Source organism: Myodes glareolus, chromosome 14 (genome assembly GCF_982192425.1).
Source record: "Myodes glareolus chromosome 14, mMyoGla1.1, whole genome shotgun sequence".
Classification (NCBI taxonomy): Eukaryota; Metazoa; Chordata; class Mammalia; order Rodentia; family Cricetidae; genus Myodes; species Myodes glareolus.
The window spans coordinates 47,178,745-47,198,473 of record NC_142039.1 but is presented as its reverse complement, the minus strand read 5'-3'; the positions used below and the strand labels follow the sequence as shown (position 1 = coordinate 47,198,473).

The window sequence follows — 19,729 nt, the reverse complement described above, 5'->3', positions numbered from 1 at the left end:
ACTTTTCAGCCACGTCCCCTGAAAAGTAGAAATGAAAATGAAGGTAGGTCCTTAGTTTGTGGTGGCCCTAACTCTCAAAAAGTCCTTCCCTAGCACCTAACGTCAGCCCTTCCTTGATTCCATTGACAATACTGAAATCACACAGCTTAGGGGGCTGAGAGAGTCTGTTGGCATGGCTTCTCAGCTTTCGGCTAAAATCAAGTGTAGCACAAGTTCTTATCAGTGTTGTATCTGGTGTGTCCTCTATCTAACAACAATAAAGACACTGGATTTATTTATTTATTTATTTTTGAAGAAGCAAGGAGAAAGATTAGGAGACGTCTCCACCTACCCCACGCATGCACCTGATGCTAGCACGCCTCTGAGAATGCATCTCACCAAATAACAGTAACTGTAAAGAGCATCACCTCCAGTGGGTGTGGCTTATCAGGGCTTCCAGGTCAAGTGCCACGGTCAGCAAGCTAGCTGAAGATGGAGTCGCTTTCTCCCCATGCACAGGGGATACTGGAACCCATCTCGCTTCCCTCCTCCGAGCGGGGCAGTGAAAAGACTTTCCTCCCATAGCTCCACCTGAAGGGGTCACCTGGGCTCTCTGGATCCCCAGGTCAGGTGATCAGAATCCGTGCCCAGCCCTCTCACCCCAAACAGCAGCAGGTCAGTGTGTGCAAAAGGTTGGGGCTGTTCCTGAAAGGACAGAAAAGGAACAGAAAGGGCACAAGGGAGGTCGGGTATCTTCAAGGCTCCGCAGGCTGATATGAATCAGTTCTTAAGAAATGAGGGTAAGTGGGGGAGCAGCACAAAGCAGGAGAGGGGGAGAACAAGCTGAAGAACTGTAGGTTGTTCTGTGGGCAGAAAGCAGACAAAAATTCTGGGTGCATGTAGACAGAGATTATGTCTGAAACATGGTGGGGGGCGGACAGCCATCTGGAAAATGGACCAGTAGAGAGACTGGTCTGCCCTCTCCATCCTTCTGTCTGCCTATGTGCATGAAACCAAGTATATACGCTACCTAGTCTAAAAATTAATATTTTGTTTGTTCATTTGATGTTTTTGTTTGTTTGGTTGGTTGGGTTTTTTGTTTTTTGTTTTTTGATTTTTGTTTTTTGTTTTGTGACAGTGTCTCGCTCTGCACCAAGGCTGGTCTGGAACTCACAACATATCCCAGGCTGGCATCAACCTTAGAGTGGTCTCCAGTCTCAACCTCTAGAATGCCTGAATAATACTCATGAGTAACTATGGCTGACAGAAAGGTTAATTCTCAAAGCTCACCCACAACAACTGAAATAAAAAGTTAACGATAAAACATTGAATACACAAGAAAGATACTTACTAGATCCTATTGTCACTGGCTTCAGTAAACAAAACAAAAGAGTAAAAACTAAGACCTGGGAGGGAACAAAAAAATGTCTTAGGAACAAAGAGGTTTTGACTGGGACAGGTGACTTCATTGCACGACCTTTGGATCTGGTGAGTTTGTTCCTCTTTGCAGCCCCTGTCTCTGGATACCTCCGCTGAGTCATCCCTGTGAGTCACCTGCCACAGGTTGAAGCTGCAGAATGATCAGGAAGGACCAAGCAGAGGAGGAGAAACCCGGGAGAGCATGTTTAACCTCAACCCCTGGTGCAAAATGAGAGTTTAGAACAAGCTAAAACCAAACGCATCCCATCGCTTGCTCCCTTGCTCTTTTCCACACTTGACCGTCTCCTGAGCACAGAGTTCTGTGTTGTTTTGGTAAACTAATCCTAAAAGTGGAAGGTGGTGGTAGCATATGGATGAGGGTGTCCCCATCCGCTCAGCCCAGAAATCGGAATTCAGTATTTTAACCTGTGTTAATGCTAGTGTAGACTTTCCAACCCCTACCTAAGGCAGATAGGATCACAAACGCACAAAAGAAGACTACCCACTGGAAACTTAAGCAATGCTACAAACAGAGCTCGGGTATTACAAGGAAGTTGGTCAATGATTCACCAAGCCCACATTTTTTTTTTTTTTTACAGAACTGAAAGCACATTAGAAATGGGTTAATGAAGAGTTCAGCCAGTTGCGGGTAGTCGCAGTTCAGCCCGGGGGATGGTAGCCTTGTGTTCCTGGCAAAATTTCTAGAAATTGCCTTTAGACTGAAGGAAGTTTTTCCTGTATCTATCTACTCAAGAGGCCCAACTTGCTTAAATAGAAAATCTCTATTCTGAACAACACACACTGAGTTTGTACGGATTTGCTGCTACCAAAGTTATTTGCAGACTGTATCTCTTCAAGTATAATCTGTCCCTCCAATTTCTCTTACAGAGTTCAAGGACCATGATACGGAATAATTTGAATGATTTTCTTTTATGGGTGATTTGACTGTAGACACAAAAAGAAAAGCCTTAGACACTGTCTGTATACACACATCGGAGACAACTGATCCAGAAACAATCCAGAAACCAACAGCCATATCCAGATATGGGACTTCAACGCCAGACGATGAGAACAGGAATAAAGTGTGTTATAATTAAGCATAATTAGATTATCAGTAATGGAAGCAGAAACTAGAAATAGATCTAATCAGCATGAAATTCGGGCTCTAAATAATACAGAGGCCTAACTCCCTCGGCGAGAAAAAAAAAAAAGACCTGCTTCCAAAACTTATCTCAACTTAGTCATTCATTCCGGGCCAAGAATGTAAATAAAATTCCATCACAATCCAACAAGCATATATTTAACTCCTACATTGTGCAAGCACACAAAGGTGCCACTGATGTCAATAAAAAATGACTGGAGGCCTTTGTTGAGAATCAGCTTCTGCTCTTACACCCAGATTCTCACAAGCCAGAGCAGAGTCACTGGTGTGAGGAGCCTCGCACACAAAAATCTACCTCAAAATGGACCCGTGGGTTTGTTTGTTTTGTTTTTAAAGGAGAGCCTGCAGCAAGCAATGCTACATATGTCCCTCAGGGGTTGGGAGAACAGCTCCATAGATAAAATACTTGCCTAGCACACATGAAGTTCGATTCCCGGTCTTCCTAGCAACCCAGTCATAGTGGTGAACCCCTAATAATCTTAGTAATCTGGGGGTAGAGGCAAGAGGATCAACGGGTTAAGGTCACCTTCAGGACACAGTGAGTTTTAAGTCACCCCATGCTTCGTGAGAGCTCTCAAAGAAAAAACAAATAGACCTCCCCACCAAGGTAGTCTAAGCTACTTGGCAAGGGGGGTCCCACCTTGTAATGTAAAGTAATTTTGAGTTTTCTGTTTGGTTGTATACACACACACACACACACACACACACACACACACACACACCTGCGATCAGAGGATAACTTTATTTAGGCAGTCTGGCTTTGTGTCAAACACCTTTACCTGCTGAGCCATCTCACTAGCCCAGAAACATAACTTTGACATGAAGTGTTTGTTCTCATTTCTTGCTTCTGTTTCCCTTTGCCTTTCTGCCTGTAAAGCCACCTCCTCTGTCCAATTCAGATTCCTAAACCAGTAAGAAAAGACAATCGGGTCTTTAAAGCCAGTTTGCTGACATTCTGTTTTGGAATGGTGATCACTACCCACAAAGAATGTGACTCTTTTTGAAGTTTCCACGCCTGCACTGAAACTGCTTCTGTCTGGAATATTCTGCTTGTCCCACCTAGGCCCGAACTCCCCCACAAATTCCTCTTTTCTCAGTCCTTCTCCAGTGGCATTCCCTCTAGCGCTGGGGCCATGCAGAGCATCTGAGACCTCAAGGCCTAAAGCGTGGAGTGCTCGCATACTAAACACTTCCACAGACACGCCAAGATGGCAGCTGAGCAAGCATCTACCCCATTAATGGCATGGACCACAATAATCCCTGCACCTCGCACGAAGCAAGGTGTACTTCAAGTACTCAATGCATAACTTTTAAAAGAAGTCTTTCAGTGTTGGGCGGGGCAGAAAACACAACAATAAATACATGTCTAAGACATAAGAAAGGTGGCACAATAATAAGAAAAGGGGTATCTGCAGAATCAAAAGAGTGAGGGTTAAAGGTGTGGCTCAGGGGTACAGCATTTACCTGGCATTCACAAGGTCCTGGGTTCAACCCCAAACCAGAAACAAAATACTGACTTTTTTATAAGTTGAAGCTTTCAAGGGAAATGATGCTTGGTGTTGATTGTCATTACTTTATGTAAATTACAAGAGTGTCAGCTGCAACAATATCACCCATTTGTTGTGAATGCCAATAAAATGTAAACCAGGGACAAGATTATAATTTTTGTTGTTGCTGTTTTGGTTTGGAACTTTTTGTTTGTTTGATTATTTTTGTTTGAGAAGGGGTAAGGGGGTCTCTCTATACAGACCTGACTGTCTTGGAACTCACTATGTAGACCAGACTGGTCTCGAACTCACAGAGATCCACTGTCCCTGTCCCCCAAGTATTGGGATTAAAAGTGTGTGCCACCATGCCCAGCATAATTTTCTTTTAACACAAATGTACCTTAGTTATGAATGCAACCATTAATACAGGATGACATCCTCTGTTTTATTCCTTTATGTAGTCAGGGGGCTACATTCTCATTCAAACTTGGCCTATTTTCAAACTCTAACATGTTGGGCTCAGTTGAACAATCCTCAAGTATCTGTATAAATTTTTAAGTATAAAAATCATGACAGTCACAAAAAGAAAGACCATGGGAAAAACCAAGAGCTCTCCCAGGCCCTGGCGGTGAGGGAACCATGGGGACCGAGGCAGACAAGAAGGCACAGGATAGGCATAAAGCCCCAGGGGAGGAAGTGTGTGTGCATAGGCTAGAAGCTGTGAAGACATTGGAGGGACAGGGAATGAACTATCCACTGAGAAGATGGCTCACTGTGGCTGGGACACAGTATGGTGATGTCACAAAGTCTTCAGTCACAGCACAGGTTCAAACCCTGCCTCTTTCCCTTCCTACCTGGAGAACTACAGACACGCCCTACAAGTCCTTGGGATGTGTTCCTTCATTTGAAACTTGGGGAATGCCTCTGAAGTATGTATGGGGTGTATATTCCAGTTCATGTGTACATGTACAGGTGTGCATATAGAGGCCAAGAGTCAACCTGGGTATTGTTTCTTAGAAGCTGCCCAGCTTATTCAGACTGTGTCTCTCACTAAGACCTGAGACTTGACAATTGGGATAAGCTGGCTGGCCAGTGAGCCCCAAAGATCTGCCTCTCTTTGCCTCCCTAACACTGAGATTACAAGTGTGCCCAGCTTTTGACAAGAGTTCTTGAGATCTATCTCAGGTCCTGATGCTTGCATAGCAAGTACTTTACCAAGTGAGCTGTCTGTCTCTTCAGCCCCTGACTTTTGATTATTTCATTATTTAGTTTGGCATACTGGTTGATTGAGATCTTGTATCTATAACAATTGGCTAGATGCCCATAGTACAAGCCTTCAATTTGTAGAGTTGATAGGGTCATTAAGCCAGATAGGTAAGTTGAGGCCAAGATGAAAAGACCACCACCTATTGTCCACAACAGAAAAGTTAAAGTCCCAGGATCCCTGTTTCAAATGCTGGGAAATGCATGGTCACACTTCAGGCCACCACACTGTGGCATAAACCAATATTCTGTATGAGGGACATTCTGAAGACCCAAGGTGGAGACTGTTCATCTTTCTGCTCCATGTGTTCAGGGTTCTTTCTAAAAGGAGAGGGTTGGAGTGAGGGATACCCCCAAACCTGCAGCCTTGTCCTCTTCAACATTATGGAGTATAAAGTTTGCACCTATGTGGCCCTAACTAACACCCACACGGTGTTCTCTAGCTGTCCCCAGAGCCGCCTTCTCCCTCCCCTTGGCCATCTCTTCAGAAGCACAGAGGAACTTTCTAGACACAGTCAAGTGCTGCTCTAGGAAAGACTGCAACCTCAGAGGTAGGTCACTGGGCTCATTGAATTCTGGGGCTTCGGGGAGACACCTGCACCTCCCTAGACCGCCCCATTAGCCTAACCTCAGACTCAGCAGGCAGGTTCCCCTTCTTGGTCTTCACCAGTGTGCTGCTCCTGACTTCCTCCTTGCTGACTCATCTCCCCACCTCGGGCCTCCCGCTGCTAACCTCACTTTGCTCTATTGAACCACTAAAATTGTAAAGTCAATGTCAAGAAAAAAGGGTCAGTGCTTTCCCAAAACCCTACTGCTGCCTGGGTCCTTTTTCTTCCACCAAGTCGCAACACCCCTACTCCTTCCAGACTTCTCCCCGCGCTAGCATTCAGTGAGATAATAATGCCTGCAGGAAGGCTGGCACGGCAGGACACGTCGTCCTTGGGTCTTTCTTCCCACTGCCAAAAACCTCCCGGAAGTCCTGAGATCTTACCTACCTCGTTATCTTCTTCATCTTAAAGCCCCAAATAAGCATGAGCAGTTTCGACCCTGAGGGCAGTCCATCAACTCCCTGGCACCTGGGGCTTGCACAGGTGACTGGCTTTTACCCTGACCTCCATGCCCACACCCTGCCTTGCACTATAACCCAGAAACCCGGCTGAAGCTTGCTCTGCACCTGATCCTTGGAGTCCCTCGCCTTTACAGCTCCCTACTCTCTGTTAGCACGTTTACCCACTTGCCAGCATCCTTCAGCGCCCCTGCTTAACTTTGCAACAGCCTTCTCTGAAAACACTGCTCCTGGAAGGAGCTGTTGACAGAGATCCAAACATGAGATTCACGCTCTAAAAGTTGGAAGGCCGGAGGAATTGGTTCGGTCAGTAAAGCACGTCTTTTAAACTCATTAGGACCTGAATTTGATTCCCGGCAGCCACGTAAACATTCTTGGTGTGGAAGCACAGCCTTGATGATGCAGAGACGGGAGGATCCCTAGACTCGCTTGTCAGCCAGCCTAGCCTAATCGGTGACCTCGAGGTCAGCGAAAGGCCCTGTCTCAATGGAGGTAGATGATAACCCTGAGGGTGACACTGGAGGTTGTGCTCTGGTCCCCACACCCAGACATGTATATGCCAGGGCGTGTGTGCGTGCGCGCACACACACACATACACACACACACAAAGTAAACAACTAAAAATTTAATCTCCAGTGAGTTGATTTTATGCAGTAGCCCACTAAATTGACCTCTTTCACCAATCCCTCTGTTATGATTTGGAAGTGTCATGTTCCCACAGGTTCTCAGGAGAGAATGTTTGGTCCCCAGCAGGGGGCACTGTTTGAAATCTTGGGAAGGTAAGGTTTTACTAAAGAAAATGGGTCTGAACTGCAGGGCCTGAAGTTGACAGGCTGGCATCACTTCTTGCTCTCTCTCTGCTTTCCCAAGCCCGGTGAATGTGAAGAAGCAACCACCATGAGTTCTGCTTCCACCAGCCTCCCCCACCATGACGCTCGGCACCCAATGCTTCCATTGACTGGTCTCTCCCCACCATGACGCTCGGCACCCAATGCTTCCACTGGTCTCTCCCCTCACCTGCCTCCCCCCACCCATGACACCCAGCACCCAATGCTTCCACGGGTCTCGCCCATCACCTGCCTCCCCCCCCATGACACCCAGCACCCAGTGCTTCCACGGGTCTTTCCCCTCACCTGCCTCCCCCCCCCATGACACCCAGCACCCAATGCTTCCACGGGTCTCTCCCCTCACCTGCCTCCCCCCCTCATGACACCCAGCACCCAATGCTTCCACGGGTCTTGCCCCTCACCGTACTTTTCCCATCACGACAGACAATACCTTCACATTATGGGCCAAACCATGTCTTTCCTCTCACAAGTTGTTTCTTCTCAAGTATCTAGTATTCAGTCACCGAGATGAGAAAAGTAAATAATACACACCCCTTAATAAGGGCTCTAAACCAGCGGGACTCAACGTTCGGGTCACAAACTCTTTGGGAGTAGAACAACCCCTTCACAGGGGTCATAGATCAGACATCCTGCATATCAGAAAATTAGATTATGATTCATAACAGTAGCAAAATTACCATTACAAAGTAGCAAGGAACTAATTTTATGGTTGGGCGTCACTACAACATGAGGAATTGTGCGAAAGGGTTGCAGCATTAGGAAAGCTGAGAACCACTGTTCTAGACCTTCGCCAATCCTCAAAGCCCCCGCTGCACCCTGCATCCTTGCCTCCTTCAGCAACAACCTCCTGTATCATTGCAATATGACCATCCTTGTAGACTTTAACCCCTCAGTGCCTTCCCTTGGACTCACTCTATAAACCAGACAGACTTGGACGCCCCTGAAGCCCTCCTTACTCATGACCTCACTCATGCTTGAATCAGCTCTTCCCATGACTCTGGAAAACCTCGGAAGCCAACAGAAACTTGACTCTTGTGGTCTGTGGTCTAATAGATTAATCTCTTGTAACCCGGTCGTTTATGACATCCAACAATGACAAGAATACGAACGGGGAAGAGGTTTGACTTTGCAAAACTGTCTGAAGACACAGAAGAAGCAAGAAGGAGGGAAAGAAGAGGGATGGAAAGCAGGGGATACGGGGGGGCCTCTCTTGACTGATGCTCTGTGTCCTAATGGGTGTTCACGCCCTTCCTGAGCTGAGGTGAGCTGTAGCAAACCCAGGTCACAGTCTGGAGACAGTACAGATAATGGTAGTGTTAGAATAAGGTCCCTTCTTCCAAAAGGTCAGCCTCTTGTCTCCTTTAAAAGCAAGGTTCCAAGTCAGGCATGGTGGCACACACCTTTAATCCCAGCACTCAGGGAGCAGAGGCAGGCGGATCTCTGTGAGTTTAAGGGCAGCGTGGACTACGAAGCAAGTTCCAGTACAGCCAGAACTACACAGAGAAACCCTATCTTGAAATAAACAAACAAACAAGCATCTTAGGCTGGGATCACCTCCTTGGCAGAGAGTATGTCCTAGTGTTTTCAAGGCCCTGAGTTTAATCTCTGAAGCCAAAAATCACAAAAATCAAAAATACTGTTCTTTGCAAAGAACTTTAATAATTAACAACAATGGTATCTACTGCTATAAACAACAGACCCTTACTGCACATCAAAAATCCCCCGAGAAGCAGGACAAAATCTGAAACCATGAAAAAACTTGAGTTTGAAATCAAGTTTGCAAACCCAGGAAAGTCACAGTAGGAGGTGACTTTCACCCAGGGTCTTGTGTGTATACAGTAAATTGTACAAGAGTCAAATATGTCCAGCGCTTCTCTTTCTGCTTCCTGAGGTGCCAGCTACAAACTCTGTAGTATGTTCCACCTGTTTACTTGTGTGGGCCTCACCTCTGCCGCTGCACAAACCCTTAGACAGTGGGACCTTGACTTCGTGTCACCACACAGCCAAGTACCTGGTACTAACAAGATTAAATAAATATTTAATGTATTTAACAACGGCTGTGGAATGTGAGCCGAGCTTTTAACGTAGGGCAAGATTTAGATAAGAACAGAACCTGGGTTTTCCATGCATAGCTAAGGACTTCAACCAGGTGACCGAAAGCTCAAGGAAACCTGAGGTCATTCAGCGTCATACCCTTCTACTGTGTCACCATTAGCCTAGTGACAGGTCTCCAAGGCTGGCCTTCATACGTGCACATTAAAAAAAGAATAAGATCTATTTTTGTGCATATGAGTGCTTTGTCTGCATGTATGTATGTATAGCACATGCATGCCTGGTGCTCTCGGAGGTCAGAAGAAGTCAGGTTCCCCTGGAACTGGAGTTACAGATGGTTGCGGGCCACTGTATGGGTGCTAGAACCAAGCCTAAGTCCCCTGCTAGAGTAGCAGATGCTCTTAACACTGAGCCACCTCTCCAGTTCCATGAGTTCTCTTTTAAACAGGATCACAGACCTATGTTAAACTCTTCAACCCTGGGTACTTTAACATCAGAACCATTTCCTGGATTCTAATTCTTGTCTCTTTTTCAGTAGATGATAAATTGAGAGAAAGGGGGAGGGGAGAAGAGAAAGAAGAAAGGAAGGAAGGTAGGTGGGTGGACAAGGCATTATGGCCTAAGACTGAACTGACCCTTGATAAAAACACACAAAGCGTGGGGACACCAACCGAATGATAATGTCAGAACTCCGGTCTCCAGGAGGCTGTGTCAGCCTTGCCTTGTAATCGTGGAAGCTGCAGTTCAGTTTAAAGTTAATCGTGTGGCACTCCAGCCAAAACTCTCTGCAGAGAACATGAGCCCTCAGCCTCCATTCCTTCTTCCCTGCAAATGGACAGGGGAATTTCCTGCCTAATTTATCCTGAGTAACTGAAGGTTAGTGTCTAGATAATCCCATGTCCACATAGACAAATCTCATTTAAAAATTCAGGTTTAGTCTTTTAGAATGCATATAATATATTATGTATGTACGTATATATGTGTATATGTATATATATATCATATACTGTAGAATTTAAAATATATATACCATATTATTTATATATATACAAACATATACATATATTATATATTTATATATAATTTATGTTATGCACATGCTGACGTCAGAGGACATCTTGCAGAAGTAGGTTTTCTCGTCTCAACACATGGGTTCTTACGACTGAACCCAAGCCAACAGGCTAGCCTCTAGTGCCTTTTAACCCACTGAGCCATCTTTCTGGACCTCATGGTTCAGCTTCAGCAAACCTATTCAAGCTGTGGAAGCTCTGAGTCATTCCCATTTCCTATCCATCATTTGAATTGCAGTGCTCTGTCTGTCATTATGAGTTTACATTTAACAGCTTCAGGAGTCCCTTAGCTGTAAGAAAGGCTAAAGACGTCTGTCAGTCTGTCATAGACGTAACTGAGTACTTTCCTATTGCCCCCAAGAATGGGTAAATAGGATCATCGGATGAGCAGCAACAAAGAGTTCCTCCCATAAGCCACGAAACAGGGAATAGCTTTGCAGATAATATACTTTTAAGTCTTACTCTCTTTGGATTTATGTATGTGTGTGTGTGTGTGTGTTATATGTATGTGTGTGTGTGCATCTGTGTGTGCACAAATTCACACATGGATCCCCTGAGGCTGGAATTACAGTGGGAGTGAGCTGCCTGACATGGGTGAAGAAAACCAAACTCAGGTTCTCTGGAAGGGCGGCAAGCACTCTCAACTGCTCGGCCATCTCTCCAACAGCAATAATAAACTTCTCGAGGCAGGAAAGCCAGGATTGAAGACAATCAAAGAAATGTGATTGATTAGAAAGTATGAACAGGAAAATGAAATCTTAAGACACTTGGAAAAGGCTTGAAAGACAAACCCACAGTCACAGCTTGGTCCTGAATTATATTAGTTATGGCGTGGGATTTTCGCTCCCAGGCTGAAAACAAGTGATTTGAGGTGTCATATGAGGCTGACCCAAGATCTCAGAGATGCCAAGTTTTCCTTATGATTTTCCATTCATCTCATGATGACCTGAGTTCATTTGAGGTTTGAACTAAAATCATTCATATCTGTAATATCCTTCTCTTCCTTTTCGTAAATTCAAACCAGGGTTACTTTGGGGGCTGGATAGGTGGCTCGGAGGTTAAGAGCAAAGGCTGCTCTCGCAGAGGACTCAGGTTAGTTGCCAACACCCATATCCTCAGCTCACAGTGGCTTTTAACTCCGGCTCCAGGGGATCCAAGACCTCTTGACCTCAGTGGGCGCCTGCTCTCACCACCAGGGGCCTGCGTGTGCACATATGTGTAGATGCACACACTTACATTTTAAATTAATAAAATAAATCTCTTCTAAAAGCCAGAGTAACTTTTATCAAAACTCTATAGAGCGTGGGGATGCAGGAGGATGTAGCCAAAAGCTTAATAACACACTAGGACCTCTCCTCTCGATTTGCCTTAGTATTTCATCAGTCCGTTTATTTCTGTACAAAAGGGGAAAGCCCCTCTGAAAATAAATAGAAATTATTTTCTATTATTGTAAATGGATTATTGTAAAATAAAAAAAATGCAACTACAACAGATTCTGATAGGAACTAGAGTAGTCAATGCAAAATGAACTCATCCTATGGAAATTTCGCAATAATTAAATTCAATTTCCAAGTGAAAGAATTTGTTTTGGTGCCTGCCCTGCCTGCCCTGCCTGCCCTGCCCTTCCTGCCTGCCTGCCCTGCCTGCCTTCCCTGCCTGCCTGCCCTGCCTTCCCTGCCAGCCCTGCCTTCCCTGCCTACCTGCCCTGCCCTGTCTTCCCTGCCTGCCTGCCTGGATCCTTTAGTCTCCCTTGCTACAAAGTAAAGAGAAATTGACTTAACATCTGAGGCTTCTACCAAGTTCCTCATTCTCAGAGTTTTGCAACTGAAGAGAAGGCAGCAGGCAGAACCTGAAGATAAGGGTGGCTCTATAGTAATGCAAAGGCCAGGTCCAACTTCACCACTGCCCAAGGACTGCAATGGAGAGGCAGCAGGTACAGGCAGCTCTACTGTGAAAGGAAAGAAAGGAAACAGCTCTAGGAAAATGGAAAATTTTTCGTTTTGCTTTGCCTTTTTGGGCCAGGGTTTTACTATGTAGCCCAGGCTGACTTGGTGCTCTCCACGAGGCCTCGACTGGTCTCCAACTTAAAGCTGGTAAGTCTCAAAGCCTGATACAAATGGCTGAGGTGCCAATTAACAGAAGCAATCTTCCTGCCTCAGTTTCCCATGTATGGAAATACAAGCGTGCACAATATCCAGCAAAAGGAGAGAAAATAAACTGGGAAATTTTAGCAGAAATAAAATAGTAGGGAAAGCAGGAGTCTTATTCCAAAAACCGTGCCTGAGTCCATTTATGTCAATACGCGTTTTACACAAGCCTGGGGCGCCAAAAGAAAGTAAGCAAGACTACACCTCAGGAAGACTTTCTTCCCCTCCAGTACTGGGGCACCATCCAGACCCTCCTGGATACTACAAGCTCTACCACTGAGCTGCAGCCCCGGCTGTCTTTGCAAGATTTCTTACCAGGTTACTGTTGCCAATTTTAACTGTAACATAGCAGGCAATTCCTGAACAGTTCAAAATCTTTCCCCACGGCCCCTCTTCTCCCAAGAACCCGCCCTACTCACGGGCTTCTCACCGCAGGGATGAATGAAGACTGAGTAACAAAGGCCCTCTTGGTCTGAGAGGCATCTCAACAAGAGACACGAGGATCGCCCCAAGTTCTAGCTTAGCCTGGGGAAAATAAAGAGATGGCTGCCAGTCTGAACTACAGAGAGTCAAGGAAGTCTGGGCTACAGAGCCAGGTGCTGTCTCAACATACAAGTCACCACCATATGCTGTACTATATACCTACACACCTGGTTAGTCGGCTTTTTTACTTTTTGTCGTTGTTTGGTTTTGTTTTGGGGTTGGGGTGTCTCACTCGGTCACCTAGAAAGTAGACTGGAACGTGCAGCAATTTTCTTGCCCCAGGCTCTGGTGAATAGGGATTAGAGGCGTGAGCCACCACGCCCAACTCGATCAGACTTAATTCTTAACATAGGATCGCCTAAATTTAAAATCACGAAGATCTAAGTGCACCGGTGGGAAAGTGCTGGATTCGTGAATCACACCACTGAAGTTTCGATCACAGACCAAAACTTAACTTCTGTCCAACTTGACTGTTTAGGTGAACCGAGAGCTTTCACACTTAAAAGCGACCGACTCGAAAAGAAGCCCTCGCACCTGTGGGCTGGGCTGAGCGGAACCCGGGAGCATTCCTCTCCCCAGCCCGAGGATCGGGGTCGCGGGTGAGACGCTGTTACCTGGTCTAGCGGGATGCCGAGGAGCTGGCTGAGCGGGTCCAGGCAGGTGGAACCCGTGGTTCGGTTGGAGAGGCTGGCGGGCGGTTGCGCAGCCATCCTGCATCTTCGGGTGCGCTATCTGCCGGGCGCTGTACTCTGGCCACCCCGAGGGCTCGCGTGGACCGCGCGGGAACCCGGCGCCGTCTCCAGGGCGCGGACCTGGCGCTGCGGGCCCCCGCGCCTGGGAGGGCTGGGCCCCCCGCGCTCGGCTTCCCGCTCCGCGCCGCCCGCCGCCCATTGGCCGGCAGCCGGGGACGCCCCGGAGGAGGAGCCGGGTAGAGCAGGGCGCGGATCCCCGGGAGCCCAGCCCTGGGCGATTGGGAGACGCCCAGCCGGCTCCCCAGCTAGTCGGACTGCGGGAGCGGGGGTGTACCCCCACCCTGAGTTACTCCAAAGTCGTCTCACCCTCCTGTCAGGCAGCGGAGGTGTCCTGCGCTCTCTTTTCACTCCCCTCTCCTGCTGCCGTTCCGGAAGCCAGAAGAGAGAGACCTTCCAGATAGCCAACACCCACACTCTGCTCACTTTTTAAGATTTATTTATTTATAGGCAGGATCTCCTGTAGCCCTAGCTAGCCCTGAACTCCCAGACACTGGAATTACAGGTGCGCACCAACTATAAAACTCCACTCCAGATTCCTTTTCTTCTTGACCCCCCCGCCCCCTCCCTCATTCTCTCTCTCTCTCTCTCTCTCTCTCTCTCTCTCTCTCTCTCTCTCTCCCTCTCTCTCTCTCTCTCTCTCTCTCTTCCTTTCTGTCTCTGTCGTCATTGTTTGCATTGTTTGTTTCATGTTTGTTTGTTTTTGTTTAGAACTCCTAGTCTTCCTGTGTGCATCTCCCCAGTGAGGGATAACAGATTTCACAACACACACACGCACACGCACACACACACACACACACACAATGTTTATTTTACCTTACACACACGTGTGTGTCCTTCTGGAGGTCAGAAGAGATCATGGAGTTGCAGGTGACTGTGAGCCACCATGTGGGTGCTGGAAACTGAACTCAGTTCTGGCAGGAGTGTCTGTCAATGCTCTTAGGTCCTAAACCATCTCCCCAGCACCCAAGGCTGATCTTTCTTTACCTTCTCTGGTCAGACCACAGCTTCCAGCACCCTGATCCACAGGCCCTGCTTCACACAGGCAGACACTAGAGACTGCTAGCTTCTTAGGCTTGTCTCACTTTGATCGGGAACTGTTTCTCTCCTGTAAACTTTGTTTACTGTTTACTAGGCACATGGTGGCAGCTCTTCACTTGCCACAACATCTCTGTATTGGGAAATCCTTTTCAACCCTGAAACATATTTGAAAACATCAGGGAGACCCTTCCAACACCTCAGTCTTGTTCCATCTAGCCAGATGTCAAAGTAGCTGTTCAAATTGGAAGTTTGAGAAGCACCCAGGAACCTACTGAACAGAAAGGAAGTCAGAAATCAGAGCCCTCAGTGTGTGTGTGTGTGTGTGTGTGTGTGTGTGTGTGTGTGTGTGTGTGTGCCTTTTTAAAGATTTACTTTTATTTTTTAAATTGTGGTGTGTGCTCACCTGTGGAGGTCAGAAGAGAGAGAGCTAGAGTTACAGGCAGTCGTGAGCAGTTCATCATGGGTGCTGGCAACTGAAGTCCAGTCCTTTAGAAGAGCAGGAAATGCTCTTAACCACTGGGCCTTCCTGCCAGCCCCTACATGCCTTTGCTTAATCCGTGAAGTGCCTGGGAAATCAGGGCCTTTCTGTAGCAGTGAGAAGTAATTGAACATGAAGTCTGCATCTTAGAAGAGAAGATCCACTCTATGTCTAAAGCTGTGTCCCTCCATCCTCCGTGTCCCTCCATCCTCCGTGTACCTCCATCCTCCGTGTACCTCCATCCTCCGTGTACCTCCCTCCATCCTCCGTGTCCCTCCATTCTCTGTGTACCTCCAACCTCCGTGTACCTCCATCCTCTTCCTCCATCCTCCGTGTACTTCCATCCTCCGTGTACCTCCATCCTCCGTGTCCTTCCATCCTCTGTGTCCTTCCATCCTCCGTGTACCTTCATCCTCCGTGTACCTCCATCCTCCGTGTACCTCCAACCTCCGTGTACCTCCAACCTCCGTGTACCTCCATCCTCTTCCTCCATCCTCCGTGTACCTCCATCGTCCGTGTCCCTCCATCCTCCGTGTCCCTCCAACCTCCGTGTACCTCCATCCTCCGTGTACCTCCATCCTCCGTGTTCCTCCATCCTCCATGTACCTCCATCCTCCGTGTACCTCCCTCCATCCTCCGTGTACCTCCCTCCATCCTCCGTGTACCTCCCTCCAACCTCCGTGTACCTCCATCCTCTGTGTACCAACTTCAGGATTATGCCATCCAGCCTCCATTTAGGAAGTTTCAGTGACCCCCCATAGCCAGTTTTCCATCATCATGGGGATTTTCTAGCACCCTGGAGGGAGCCTTGAGTTCTCCATGGGCCGTCCCACACCTGCTCCTGTCACTGGCGCAGGAAAGCCCAGTCTCTGCAACAGTGGACTGTGACAATCCAGACTTGCAATAAGACAATGGAAGCACTGTTGTTTTCTGAAGAGGCACAGACTTGTGCAGTTCATTGCTGATGTCTCCTATACCCACCTAATATGGGAATAAAGTGTGAACATAAAGAAACACCGGCATCATAAATCTGGTATGATGCTACACACCTGTAGCTACACGGAAGGCTGAAGCCTTGGGATTATGAAAGCCTGAAGCTGGTGACCAGCCTGAGCAATATTCTGAGATTCCATTAATAACTTTTCCAGAAACCTTGAAATGTTCGCTAATAAAGAGGCTTTTAGAAATACAGAACTCTGGGCTGATGTGTAGAAAGCCAAAGAAATAAAGAGCTTTGTGGGTCTGTGTGAAGCATCTGGAAGCTGCCAGTCAAGGATCAGCTGGCAGAGAATCCAGTCAGAGAGGTAGTCAATGGCTTTAGGTAGATTTTATGAATGGGAACTCAGGTTTCAAATTAAATAGATAGCCTGTCAAACACAGGCAGTGACTGATATGGGAGGTGATGTGTGCTGTGAGTATGTTCTATTACCATTGGTTAATAAAGAAGCTGCTTTCAGCCAATGGCTTAACAGAGTAAAGCCAGAAATCCAAACAAAGATGTAGAGAGAGGGTGGGCAGAGTCAGAGAGAGTGTGCTACAGGAGACAGATGAATCAGAACCTTCTCAGTAAGCCACAAGACTTGTGGTAAAATATAAAATAATGGAAATGGGCTAATTTAAGATATAAGTGCTAGCTAGCAATATACTTTAGCTATTGGCCAAGCAGGGTTTTAAATAATATAGCGTCTGTGTAATTATTTTGGGTCTGGGCAGTCGGGAATGAAAGAGCAGCCTTCCGATTACAAATGACTTCCTTCCAGAGGCATAGATTTTCCTGTTGATATTTAGCAATGTCATCCCTAGAAAGCTACAACCAACAGTAAAATGGTAGACCACAGTTTTTAGACCCGTGCTGCCTGCCAAGGAGCAAAGGGGTGAGAGAAGCCTCCACTATTCTACTCCCAAGCAGACTCCAGCACAGGCATATGCGTATACATAACACATAGACACATGCACACACATACATGTACACATGCGTACACATAAACACAGTAACATGCATGAGACTAACAAGGCTAGACAGACTCACCAAGCATCAACTCTGGAAGACAACCAAGCTGAAGAAATTCTCATCTTAAGTGAGATGAACGCTTAAGTGGGGTATTGAGATCAGATGGGGGCTGCAAGCATTTATTAAAAATGAAAAGGAAGGCATGGTGGTATACGTGCCATCCTATCTATTGCGAAGGCTGATGCAGAGCCATCGTTGAGCCCAGAAGTTTGGGAGCAGCCTAGGATATGTCTAGAGCTTGTCTAAAGAAAGGGAAAGAAACTCTTAGACAGGAATGGACAGGCCAGAAGTAGGCCACTGACTTAGTGTTCTCAAGTGAATGTTTTCCATAAGAAGACTAGGCTCCTTGAACTTCTAGAAACTGTCCTCTGAGATGAGGGGGGGCTGAAGAGGTGGCTCAGTGGTTTAGAGTACTCACAACTCTTCCAGAGGACCTGAGTTGATTGCTCAGCACTCAGGTCAGTGGTTCACAACTGACTGTCACTCCAGCTGCAGAGGATGCGACCCCTCTGGCCTTGGAGGGCACCAGCACACAAAATCATGAACAAACCAACAAGCAAACAATAAACAAGTAGAGGGGCTAGCTCCATGAAAATGGATGTTACCTAAGGCAGTACATCATGATAAAAGGCCAGATACAAAAAGACCCGATGAAGATTTTGGCCTGTTGTGAAAAGGGATATGGCCCTGTTGTTAGGGGAGCCACACCTGTGGCACCAGACTATAAGACCAACACCCAGGGGGCTAAAGCAAAAGAGATCATGAGTTCTAGGCCAGATAGGGCTACAAGGCAAGATCCTGTCCCACCATATCCCCCACAAATAACACCTGTCACATGCTAGTTCTGCCAAGCCTAAGATGGTCAAAGAACAAGTGAATTAAGACCATCTTCTAAGTTTCCACAGATACAAACCCCTTGTTTGAGGCCAGTGAAAGTTGTCTTTCACGTCGTTCTTACTCATTTGAATACCGAGTTACTGGAGGCTTGCAGAGGTCACCAGCTTCATTCAGCTGGTACACAGCAATGATACAAATAGAATTTGTGATTCCGTTTAATTATCCAGAGCTCTGTGTATTATACAAGGAGTCCAGCTTCAGGAAAAAGAAGAAACTGTTTGCATGGGATGCTAAGATGGAGGCTGAGCATCTGCGAACTGACCAGAGAAGAATGGAAACTCAGCCCCAGGGAGCATTGTGTTTTAGGCTTTGAGTCATTTCTACTCACAAAGCCATGGGGAACTGACATTTTGCAATCCACGTCCCAGTTTCTTCATGTTTTAGTTCAACTGATAGATGTGTCTTTGGCCATGTATTATTGTCTATTGGCCAAACAGGTTTTCCAGGCTGGATATCAAAGACAAACACTATTTTCTGTTTGTTCAGAAAATAAAGAACCTAACAAAAAAACTGAACAGCTATCCAATGTACTCCCAGAGTTACCTCATTTTTTTTCCTTAAGAATACTTTGTCTATGTAGACCTTTGAGCTGTACCAACACCAGTTATCTCAGTGAGCTAGCTCCTCACATCCAGAGATTCTGATAAATCCAAAGACAACAGAATCTGTAAGAAGAGAAAATAAATCAGTCACTAGAAATGAAAAAGCAGAAAGCCAGATGCAGAGAGAAAGCCTGCTAAAAAAAAAAAAAAAAATTCTGTTAATTAGAATACTCAGAACAATGGTTTAAGATGGGATTTTGTGTCCTTGAGTGGTCATCATTTAAGCCCAAATATACCACGGAAGGCAGGTATAATGAGATCTCTTTATCCCTGAGTGGGCTGGGGAAGCTACTGCCCTTTTTTCTGGTGTGACGACTTGTAGTCATCCACATCTCAGGCCTCAGCTTCCTCCATTACAAAGTCGGCATTAGAATTATCATTTTGGCCGGGCGGTAGTGGTGCACATCTCCAATCCCAGCACTTGGGAGGCAGAGGCAGACAGATCTCTGTGAGTTCGAGGCCAGCTCAGTCTACAGGCTCCAAAGCTACAGAGAGAAATCCTGGGAAGAAAAAGAAAAGATTTATCATTTTGTCCAGTATAGTAGTACAGACCTGCAATCCCAGCATTGGAAAGGTACAGCAGGAGAATCACCAGTACAAGGCCAGCCTGGGCTGTATTAGGAGATGCTATCCAATATAAAAGCGGGGGGAGGAGCCGGAAGAGAAAGGGGAAAAAGGGAAGGGAGCTAGGGGAAGGGGTGTATGTTGTTAAAGTGATTGCTTTGAAAACCCCAAGACCTGAGTTCCATCCCCAAAGTCCACAGGAAATAAACTGGGCATTAGGGCCTCCTTTTTGTAATCCTAATGCTGGGGACCCAGAGATAGACAGATCCCTAGAACTCACTGGTCAACCAGTCAAGTCTGCTTAGTGAGTTCCAGCCAATGACAGATCCTGTCTCAAAAAAGTAAAGGTAAATAGCACCTGAGAAACAATACTCAAGGTTGTTCTCTGGTCTCCATATGCATGTATACACA

General features: G+C 46.5%; 1 protein-coding gene and 1 pseudogene across 1 annotated transcript in view; one reads left to right on the top strand and one right to left on the bottom strand.

The window, feature by feature from the left end:
* Positions 1 to 13,836, bottom strand: part of Mboat1 (membrane bound glycerophospholipid O-acyltransferase 1) — a 108,582-nt gene extending 94,746 nt beyond the window's left edge. Inside the window, exon 1 of the mRNA XM_048428124.3 lies at positions 13,591 to 13,836. Within this exon, the coding sequence (XP_048284081.1) occupies positions 13,591 to 13,686 (96 nt within the window). The 5' untranslated portion in view covers positions 13,687 to 13,836. The remainder of the gene's footprint in view (positions 1 to 13,590) is intronic.
* On the top strand, positions 173 to 378 carry LOC125396348 (U2 spliceosomal RNA; annotated as a pseudogene).
* Positions 13,837 to 19,729: the final 5,893 nt, after the last annotated feature.